This window comes from Ornithodoros turicata, chromosome 5 (genome assembly GCF_037126465.1).
Source record: "Ornithodoros turicata isolate Travis chromosome 5, ASM3712646v1, whole genome shotgun sequence".
NCBI lineage: Eukaryota > Metazoa > Arthropoda > Arachnida > Ixodida > Argasidae > Ornithodoros > Ornithodoros turicata.
The window spans coordinates 22,427,407-22,438,927 of NC_088205.1; the positions used below are offsets into that span (position 1 = coordinate 22,427,407).

At 43.7% G+C, this 11,521-nt stretch overlaps 1 protein-coding gene across 2 annotated transcripts in view; it reads left to right on the forward strand.

The window, feature by feature from the left end:
* The window catches only part of LOC135394223 (syndecan-like), a 123,806-nt gene extending 114,986 nt beyond the window's left edge, over positions 1 to 8,820 (forward strand). For both annotated transcript variants that reach the window (XM_064624839.1, XM_064624838.1), the window contains 2 exons: positions 1,445 to 1,616; positions 6,146 to 8,820. In XM_064624839.1, the coding sequence (XP_064480909.1) occupies positions 1,445 to 1,616; positions 6,146 to 6,315 (342 nt within the window). In that variant the 3' untranslated portion in view covers positions 6,316 to 8,820. The remainder of the gene's footprint in view (positions 1 to 1,444; positions 1,617 to 6,145) is intronic.
* The last annotated feature ends 2,701 nt before the right edge of the window (positions 8,821 to 11,521 follow it).

Below are 11,521 nucleotides of genomic sequence, written 5' to 3' on the forward strand. Positions count from 1 at the left end.
AAATGTCATTGAATTTTAATAAAAAAACTACTCCACCTAGAATCATGCAGTCAACAGCATTTGTTCTTACTAGGTTTTTGCCACCTCTTAATGTGAATGTCATGTAACGTATGTTTGTGTACATTTTTGCGAACTGAACTTGGAAATTTGCCAAGTGAAGGTGACTTTTTTTACTGCACCAATGTGAAGAGCGTGTCCAATGTACTCAAATTAATGATAATTCACAGCGATATTGAGGAGCTATTGTATCGAGAAAAATAGCCGAAAATCAGGCTCTATGGAGTTCCCGGAGGATAGCGCGTGACAAATTTTTCAATGCCATCGTTGTCAGCCCGACGAAAGGTTGGAAACCCAGCCAACAGCGGCATTGTAGAAAGAGATAACACAGACATGACTTATTGCGTCCGGCTTCTGCTGGTCCATACCTTCCCTCTCCCAATTTCAGAAACTGTCACTTTTTCTACTATCACTCTGTGGGCAGGGTTTCCAACCTACTTTCGTCGGATGGACAGCGATTGTACTCAGAACGTCTCTGCGCGTTATGCTCAAGTGCTCTGAAAAGCATGATGTTTGGCTATTTTTTTTGATAGGATAGATCCTGAATATCACTGTCATGAATTTGAGTACATTCAGCATGCTCTTCATGTTGGTGGGGTAAAAATGTGACCTTTACTTGGCAAATTTCAGAGTTCAGTTCGCAAATATTTACATAATTACCTTACATGACATTCACATCAGGAGGTGGCAAAAACCTAGCAAGAACAAATGTCATTGACAGCACGATTCTAGGTGGCGTAGTTTTTTTATTACAATTCAGTGACACGTTTTCTGGGACACCCTGTATGTCGACCCACATACTTAAGGCAACGGAGGAAAATTTTCAAGACAAAACCTTATTATTGCATAATCTGCTAGGTTCTATACTTCAATGCCACAAACCAAACTACATTGTTTTCTGAACTTTCAGAAATATTAATTGTTGGCTGTTTGCTCAGCTATGTGATTGATTCACGTTGTACATTAGCAAATGGGCGAGGGCAAGCTGGTGCGTGCTGACAAGAAACAAACGCAAGACAGCAAAAAACGAGGGGCATGCACTACAAGATAACATATCAGTCACACGCTAAGATCTTGTGGTGTGTGTCCCTCATTTTTGTTAAGTTACAATTATAGGTCAACCTTCTGTGTTCACTATATTTTTTTAGAACGTTTCCACCTGTATTCGAGTAGACGTGGTACTCTGTGCAACAAAATTCTTATGCGTACATCGAGCCTGGAGTAAATGCTCATTCGCTAGCAAAATGGACATGCTATAATTCTAGCTCCTGAAGTGCATCATCATAGGAGGAAAATTCCACACTGTCATTCTAGTCATGGACTCTTTTGTCATACCCCTTTCTGCATGTGAGTCTACTCTTCACACCAGATGTATGTTTTGTTCCAGCCCAAAGGCAACGAGATTCCGGATTTCCCAGCAGTTTCAACACGGGGTCCAACACATGATAAGGCACCTCCAGAGGATGACTTTAATGAGTTGGGGAACAACATTCCCGTACTGCAGCGCAAGCAAGAGGACCGGCCGTCCTCGTTCTTCGCTCAGCCTGGCATCCTTGCAGGTACTCTTCACATCCTCCTCATTTGTCCTCTTTTGTGTTTTCCAGGCAGAAGTGAAACACTGCTGTTCTGTAAAATACGCACACTAGAGCGAGTGCCGTGCGAATAGTGAAATTTTGATTTGAATTGAATACAAATAGAATATTTATTTCTTCGAATAATAATCGAAAGCTACGACTTGAAAAGTATCTTCTGTCAGCATTCACATAATCGATCAGTATAGTCATTGTCATATTTGTGATGTATATTCCAATAGCTGCTGCATATCCTTCAGGTGCGGCGAAGCCATCCCACATGAAATGGCATTTTGAATTATGGAGAACAAGAATTAACGTGCCTCGGAGGCTCAATTGTAACGGTAAACTTGCATAACTTCGGAACAGGAAAAAAAAAAAGATTGCCAGAAAGCCTGTGCAGTTTTTTACTGAATATGCTTTTCTTATATGATGTACTAGAGGTCGTGAAAACAGGAAACTTGCATAATTTGCAGAAAATTGGTGATATCTCGTTCATAGCTTTCAGAAACAAGTGGCCGCAAACTTACTTCATCACTCTTTTCCTTCTACTAGTGTCTTTCCACTGACGGCTAGAGTTGACCAATCATTGTTACTTTGAACTTGCACGACACTGTACTAGATTTTTGTATCGCATTATGTTATCATTGCCGGAAATTTCTTTCAGGTTCCCTCTAGCTCAGAACTAAAATGCAAAAGAAATGCTGTCTTAAGCAGTACTTCCAAGTACGTGCTTGAAATGATGCACATCACGACAGATTAGTTACGTTTTGAGGTAGAAAAATGTTGCACTCTTGCAGCGCGTGACATGCCGTGTAATCATACAATATTAGGGCATACCCTCGAGTCGTTTCATAATATACCACGAAATAAGGCACACACGAGGTGTAATCTGCACCTGCATACAGAACTACGCTCCAACTCCCCATAAAAGGTTCCGATTTTTATCGGATTGGATTGGATTCGCCCCAATGTAGCGTACATTAAAACCGAAAATGAAATCCGCCAAATTTTAGCCCGTAGAAACCGAAACTGCCAGATGTGCATGCCATTGCAGATGACTTGAATAATTCGAAGTATTCGACAAAAAACTATTCGCATTGAATGTTGAATAGATGATTGCTGTATTTGCACGAATATCGAATACTCGCACAGCCCTAATGTACTCTCTCCAAGACATGCTAAAGGGCTTCAGTGGGCCAGTGTGTCAGATATGTTAGGCTCATAGGCATGCAGGTGTTCATGTGACATACATATACTGTACAGGGTTCTTCGTTTTCGGGTTAAACCCGATTTATCAAGATAGTTCCCCCCTGAACAAGTTTTCAAGAATTCGGGTAAAAACTGATATCTACCTGTAATCCTTGCAGTCCTTCAACTGGTTGTTCTTGGTAAACCGTCGGAAAAGTGAATCATAATATCAGCAAAGAGAGCTATTTGTGACAACCTATTTCTCCTCCTTTTATGATCCCCTCCTGCAGGAGTGAAAGACGAGCTTTTGTGGAGCTCTGGCAAGTGTTTGAGCACTGGTCGTTCACTGCACCTGTTCCGAGAGGAAATATACAGATTGTTTCTCATCCTAGTGTCACAGCATTGTCTTGTTTTGTATGCCTTTCGTTTCACCCGCAAATTCCCGGAGACATATGAAACAGAGATCATAGTGCCCAATCTCCTCGAATTCTCGTGTGTAAATAACACTGTTAACACCCAGTTTTTCCCTCCCGAATTTGAAAAATCATAAAACCCGAAAACGAAGAACCCTACGTATATATGGCATCAAACTTGCTCATTACATTTCCCAGTTATCATGTTCCACGCAAATATAAGCTCACAATATCCAAATATGCAATTCTTTTAGCCCTAGCAAACATACTTCTGTTCACACTCCGCTACGTCGCAAAGCTCCCATGCGTTGCAATGCCACGTTCCAGGCATTGGGGCTTGGTGACATTTTGCCCTCATCTCAAATGAGGGGTCCCCATTGTGACAAGGTGTGGCACACATTGTGGTACGCAGGGTGTATGAATTCTATGTAGTAACACTCAGTCCACCAGAAAGCGTCTGGCAGTATGGAAGCGGCACTGCTGGATATTTATCCTTGTTCACGGAGCAATCAAAACATGTCCATGCGTGAAATAAAATGAACTTGCAGGTTCTAAATGGGAGGAGGTTGTGAGTTTGCCTCGCTTCCTGATATTGCAATAAATTACTGTGTACACTGTGAGGGTGGGAGCATGCATGGGAAGAAGAGACTGTGAAGACTATGATAACGGCAAAGGCAAAGCTGTAACTTTATTGTACACTTGAGCACTACCTAGCAGACGCACGAGTAGCCGACACTGCGTCCCGAACAGGCGAGGAAGAAATAGAGAGAGAGACAACACGCCGTGCGCATGACTGAAGTACGTGTTGATGCCTTGTGGCGCCACCAAACCGTAACATTACAAGCTGTCGGCGCTAAGAGACCTTGCAGCACTGACATTGCAACATCTCACAACGCATCTTGCATTGCGACTGGTTTGTGGGGCGCAACGTCAAACCGGCATGTGGCTGTTGTTGGCAAGGTATCACATGGTGGAGCATGCAACAGAGCAAACTATCATCATTGAGCAGAAATGTTGAAGGTGCCGAACAGGTATAGTGCTGGACTTCAGAGCATCGAGACGCATGCTGGAAACCATCGCCAGGTGTCAGAATTCATTCCAGATGATATCTAATGTGTGTCAATGAGTTGTGGCATAGCTAGTATGCCTGACTGGGATAGACCGTGGAAATGGTGGGAGAGAGAAAGCTACGAAGCATGGAAAGAACAAATGGGCCAGGTGTTGATTTGGAGGTATCACAAACCATAGTAGTCGCAGCTCCAGGCAAATCTACATCTTGGAGTCGTACGCTGGTCTTAGAACTCTTATGGAGATTGGCAAGTTCAGCGTCGGAAAGACTGAGTGGCAGCAAGGAAGTCAAGGGACAGGACACTGGAGAATGTAGGTCTGGTGCATTTGTAATGGAGTATATGCGGCTCTGAACATCAACTACTACAGGGTTATTGTCTTCGCCAATGTGCTGGATGTCTGTCGCAAATTCTGAGACCAAGGAGAGTTGGTGTATTTTGCAGGAAGTAATGCCCAATTCTGGAGGAAAGCATATGTCAAGGGTTTATGTGTGTAGATGGTGAATGTGCTAACCTCCAGGAAATACCAAATACTTCACAGAGGTGTAAATGGCGAAGTACATGCGGAAGAAGTCAATTGGGTGGCATGCAGAAGAGACACTTTGCTGGAGTCTCTGCACTGACTGTGACGCCCTCGAAGTGCGTCTCCTGATGCTTCTACAGGCATGGTGCTGAGTGTGGATGAGCAGTGTTGCAGAGGCAAGGTGGTCATGAAATCACGTTAACGCGGTGAGGACTTTGGAGGGCGACATTAGGCTAGAGCAACCGTGGAAACAGATTTTGAGCACAGTTTCAAGTGGGTGAAGTGCTTCCTCACAGGATGGTATGCATCTGCGATAGAAGTCGACTAAATGGACTAATTTCTGGAGATGTAGCCCTCATGATGGTTGGGGAAAGTCCCGAACTCAGGGCAGCGACCTTAGACAGCAGGGGAGGGTTGCTGTGCTACTTGATGCGATGGCCAAGAAAATCCAGCTCTTAGGCACCGTATTTGCTTTTGTTGGCATTGACGATGATTCCACGATCTTGTAATCTGGCAAAGAGTACACAAGATGCTCGGTTTTGACAGATGGCTCAAGCTACTAGCACTGTGTTCCGTTAGGCAACCCCTCACCCACTGTGCCACTCTTGGTGAAGGATACACTTAGCACATATTGTCCTATGAAACAATGAAAATAACTGGTCATGTGTCATGGCACTCTTTGTCCAGTAGTTGCCCTTGTGCCATAAGAAAACAAAACACAGATATTGTCCTGATACTGAAATTTGATCAAGTGTATTGTGACTGCCTGTACTGGATGAAAACTTGAAAGATGAGGGGGTTTGATACCACATTTCAGCAATGAAATGAACACCTGTAAGCATATGGTCATCTCTTTGCTTGCAGAAGCTTGCGAGGAACTGCTGTATAATACCAGTTGTCTTACAGGCACAAAGTGTCAATCATTCCCACTTCACAGGATGAATGTAGAGATCATGAGATGATGCACATACTTCCCATATCACACACGTCTGTGTTCTCCACTGCAGATTACGAACGTGCACCACAAAAATACTCTGCCTTAACCTGATGGGACTTTAGAGGCTCACTATTGCGAACATGTCGAGCACTGCATTTCTAAAAATTGCTGCGTGAAAGTGTTTCAATTTATTGAAAATATGCAGTAGTATTTGCTTTCACTTTTGTGCTATGCACTTGCCTGGCTTCCACCTTTCACCTTTTACCTTTAACTTGCAAGATTAAAATCGATCTCTATTCTCTGCTCTTGAATACATGAGAACGAAAGGAACTGCTATGGATTAGGTCATGGTTGTCAACTCTCACCCTCACTTTCCTCCCTTACAGCAGTGATTGGCGGAGCCGTGGTGGGTCTCTTGTGTGCCATCCTGCTGGTGATGTTCATCGTATATCGCATGCGCAAGAAGGACGAGGGAAGCTACGCCCTGGACGAGCCCAAGCGTTCCCCCACGGTCAACTCCTACATGCGTGGCAGCAACAAGGAATTCTATGCTTGAGTGCCCACACACACACATGGACACCATCGACCAACCAACTAAAACACACACCACCGAATCTTCAAATCCACAGCCGCTGGACGGTTCGCTTGTGCCGACTGAGTCAAGCACACTCCCACACGCCTTCTCTCTCTCTTTTTTTTTTTTTTTTTTTCAAATTCCTACCAGGTTCTCCTGTCTTAATAGTTTAGTGTTATGTTGTGCTTTGAGTTTGAAATTGTTTTACGCTTAACTTGGTTATACTAAGTTTGTAAGGAGGGTTTGCACTGCGGCAGCCTCTGTGTTGCTACTTGCTCAGGGGACAGCATTGGAAGAAATGAACTCTCTAGAAGCTGCAAGAATGCTGATCTCAGAGTAGTGCAGTCTTAGCTTAATGTTTGGGTTGTTTTTACTACATCCAATTACTTTTAACTACATTAATATCCATATCGTTTCTCTTCCCATCTCAAGAGAACGTATTGTGCGGTAGTGTACAATATCTCGCATGTGACTGCAACTTTTAGAATACAGCAATATTGTGTGTACTGAAGTCTTAACAATCGTGACATATCTTGCAATCATCCGCTGGATGTATAGTCAGATTTTCCATGATTTAAACTGTTATTCATGGCCCTTCAAAGCTAGCCTCGATATGGCTGTATGGATGCAGACGGCCCTTCTCGCTAGGTTTTAAAGAGACAGGATCGCCTGGAAGTGAGACCACTGGTTGGTTAGGTGCCATAATGAAATGTTGCCTTTATAAATGGCACAAAGTAGGTCAGCAAGGTTGTGTGGGGAGAAAGCCTTATATAATACGATCTGCAGAACATGAAGAGGGGGTGTGGGGGGGATTTACACTGCAGTGCAAGTGATTGGACAGTGTCTGACTACCGTAGTTTTCATAGTGAGTCAATTCTGTACTTTTTTACAACCGTACCTTGTTTGCTACTGCTCAGAGGTTTCTTTTAAGTCCTGTTTGTGAATTTTGCATCTGTTGTGCATTGTGTTCAGTGAGACATATTACAAGGGAAGCAAGACATCAAGTACACCAGAAGTACACGAGTGTACATCCAGATATTTTTTCGTAATTTGTCCTATACATAGTCCAAAACGAGCACAGCAATTATATCATGGTTGATGAATTAATGGTTTGCATGAACAACTTGATAAAGACAACATGTATGTGTAGCCTCTTCAAATGTATGTTTTAATCTTTTGTGTGGAACTTAAGATCACTGTTCTCTAGGGTGTCTATGCAGTAACCAGCTTTCTTGCACGATGAGGCTGCAGCTGTACATTCCACGTGGTCTGTGCTGGTATACTACACATTTTCCCCCACATACTTTCAGGGTGTCTCTACTTAGTGCGTTCCATTCCAGTGGTATCAGCCTTTGCTTCCTCAAGAGCTGCTGGTAGTGTGCTGGCTAAAACTGTGTGCCCACAGCTTTGTGGCTTTTCTGCAGCTGCTTTTCAAACTCTGTGTGTCAGTGGGCCACCAAGCGAAGACGTATTGCATGTTGCGTGCCATACATGCGAGATGAAGCATGTTGTGAACCGTGCTACCGAAGGAGCACGTTTGTACCTGTCTGAAAGATGGGGCTCTACGATAGAGAACTGTGCTGCCTTTTCTTTTCCCGTTATTTTTGTACAGCTCAAGGAGAAACACAAAAGGAAGACTGTCCCGTGAACACACCTTGGAAAAATCTGATCAGCACAGTAGGCATAGCAGGCATTATCCTTTAGCGCAGATGTTCAGGAAGGTCACATTATGGTTTTTCTATTTCCTGTCCTGTACATAGAGACAAGCGACATAGTTCTGCACATTCTCAGTAAGTATGAAACCTGTGCGTCCCACGTAATGCAAGAGCGTTGCCTTTTCCATCATGAAGTCCTGACCTGTAAATACTGTGCACCTTCTTCCCTCCACGTCATTTTCAAAGATGGACATGGGAGGGTGTACCTCGGGCAGTGGGGGAATGGGGTGGGGGACATGTATGTTTTTTCTATGATCCATGTTGCGCGTGTGTACTCGGAAAAAAAAAAATCTAGCAAGTCTTCCCCGCTTTGGGACATTTAATTGTTGTAGGCATTTTTGTGTCTTTAGTGCATTTTAGTTCGCCTGTGGCAGCAGAATTGTTTCTGCATCTTTTTAACAGGCAGATTGTATTTACAACAAAGGTATGATCGTCCAATTGTGGTCCAACAATTCAGGATTTTCTGCATGGGGGTGAATAATGCTAGGCTGTTGCATCTTTTGATAGAATGTTTTTCTACCCCATTTTATATACAATTTTGATCAACGCATCATTTGGCCTTGGCTAAGTGCTGAAAAGTTTTGCACACTGGAATTCCTCTGAATAAGTTTCAGCCTGTATTGCAGGCCTACCTCTTAGGGTTTGCGGTACAAGCTAGAACATATGATTTAACAGCATAAATTGTTCCGATGTGAAGGAAGGTTAAGCTTTGCCAGTAAATCATGTACAAGTATAAAATTTTGATTTCGCATTAAAATAATATATATATATATGTGTGTGTATATTGTATGCTGTGCATGAATGTTGATTTTTCAATGACAGTTTTGCACTTGTAAGAGCATTTTGTGTACTGTAGGCCTAATTTAAAGCAGCATCGCGAAGCCAGCCCGACAGCTGTGTTTAGGGTTGTGACCTTCATTGGATTCATAGTTCATGCCGTTGCCCAAGCAACTGCTTGGCCTTTGACCAAGTGCATATCTGGCGACAGGTTGCGATACTAGAAACAATGACCACCTCAAAACACTGCTAAACATTTTTGTACAGGACTTTCATAGTTGTCTCAACAATAAATTTGTTCTACAAACATGAAAAGTGTCGCACATCTGTGTCTTTTTATTTTTTTTATCTCATCTTGTCTCTTGAAGCAAGAACGTAATTTTACAAGATGGGTTGTAACTGGAGGCTCCTAGTGTTTAATTAGCTTTCATTCATTAATGTGCTTCTGTATAATAAACAGAACCCTTGAGCAATGCTGAGATAGTAGATGCGAAACCACCTTGCATGGTGGCTATAACATTTGTCAGTAATTGGTCAGATTTTGTCTGCCTCTGGCTAAAATGCAGACTCTGAAATCAGTACACAGTGTCATCTTTAGTTCACCCTTTCTGTGATGGAATAGGTGGTTACACAGTATAAACTTCAGATGAAAAATAAATTGTTGTACAGATTGCAGAAGACACTGTTGCAGTAATACCTGCATATTTACGAACATGATGACCCATTGCCATGGTGTGTAAGAATAACACGGAGACACGCATTGCTACTTGGATAAATGAACCGTGGTGACCCAGTTCAATGCATTCCAAACACACTGCATATCTGGTGCATATACGTAATAACAGTTCTATTATGAATATATACTACATATGTAGCGCTGTTGATAGTTCGGGTAGTTGGTAATGTGACATTGTAGATGTAGTAGGGATGGGCCAACCGAATCCGTGAATCTTCGAATCCTAAGCAGGGATTCGAGACTCGGGAATCCGAATCCCAGTGCCCAAAATGGAGAGTCGAATCTTTCAAATCCACCAACCACGTTTGTTTGTTTCTTTTTAAAATTGGCACCTCTGGAGAACACCGAAAGCCTGATTGGCTCTTAAATTGATTGGCACCAAAAGTATCCCGATCTGAGTGGTCAGCGTGCTGGCCACGTCACGTCGAGACTGAGAGGTACCCGGGTTCTATAATATTTGTGCCGGCTATGCTGTGTGGGCTTTTCCTGGGTTTTCCCTCAGACGCTTTCAGATCTATGTCGGCTCAGTTCCCTTAGAAGTCGGCCCAAGACGTACATTCCCCCAGAGCGTTAGTCGTGACGTTGCCCACCCCTGTGAGACCGACAACGACGAGCTCTTTCACCTGCGCCACCACTGCCGATTTTGAGAAACTGCCGAAAAAGTTTGATCACATCCCCGTCGGTAGTCAGACCCTCATGACACCCCCACAAATACTCTTCAGCACATCAGTCAGGGAACGGTAACGGTAACTAGAACAGAAACGGTATATTCCCGAAATTGGAGATCGTAACGATAACGAAAACGCATGCCACTGTCCTCCATTACCGGAAACAAATGACGTCATAGTGTTCGACAGCGCCACCGGTTTGGTAGAGTTGAACTATTCTCGAAGCTATGGGGCCAACAAGGTCGCGCCCGAAAGCCACGGACATGAGGGGATTACGATGATCCCTGAAAGGGACGCGACCTTCGGTCCCACTTTTCTTTCAGTAGGAGGCAGCGAATAAGTGCCCATTCCTGGAACCCAGCTCTCCCCTTCCAGTCTGTTTCGGTTTAAGTCTGTCTACCAAGTCATGATGACGTTTCTCGGGTAGAGGTTTAATAATGGCGATTCCTGTTGTGCGATGACATGAGTGACTTTTCATTTTATTTTTGTATTTTAAGGGCTCCATTCCCTGTGATGCTCTGAATACTACACGAGAGCATGGAAACAAAGCGCGATATTGGATATCGAGGGTGCATCCCTTGCTTAGCTATTCGTCCCAGTCCTCAGTCCGCTTATGCGGTTAGTGAACATTGCGTGCATTATTGAGAACGTAAAGCAGTGTGGAGTATTTGACCCTACAGTATACCGTTCTCCTGTTTCTAAAGCAACCTATCTCACAGAACAGTGACGGTTGTTGAAATTTCTGTTGACGTGTGATGCCTTTTTGACAGTTACTTTTTTTTGTCCCCAACCACTTCACTTTATTGTCGTCCAGAAATTATAGAAGCCTCCCTCATTACCGAGCTTGGACCGGAACGCTGCATAAACTGCCCGTCCGTTGTCCTGACGGTCTCCGAAACCTTCAAAACCCTGGCTACCACCACAACACGAGCGACCCGGCTTCCCCATAAACCTGCCTCCCCCCCATTTTACCGTCCTGCCCCACCCCTAACTGTCATGTTGTTCTCCCCTGTGAATAAATCTTCAGTTGTGAATTTGCAGTCTACGTGTTGTGTCTTCCTCTGTGTGTGTCCGTGCCTTCGTGTTTGTGTTTGTTTACGTGTTCTTGCCCATCGCTCAGGCTTGCCTATCATGGAAGTTACCTACTTACCTGGTTATTCCTAACTGAGGGAACACGGAGCCTCATTTAGGAGCGGCGGATACATTCCATACCGTTCGCGCCCATGTCCGGCTTTGAAAGTGCGATTATTTGCTTCATTCAACTCATGTAGAAGCTATAGGGTACCTGAACA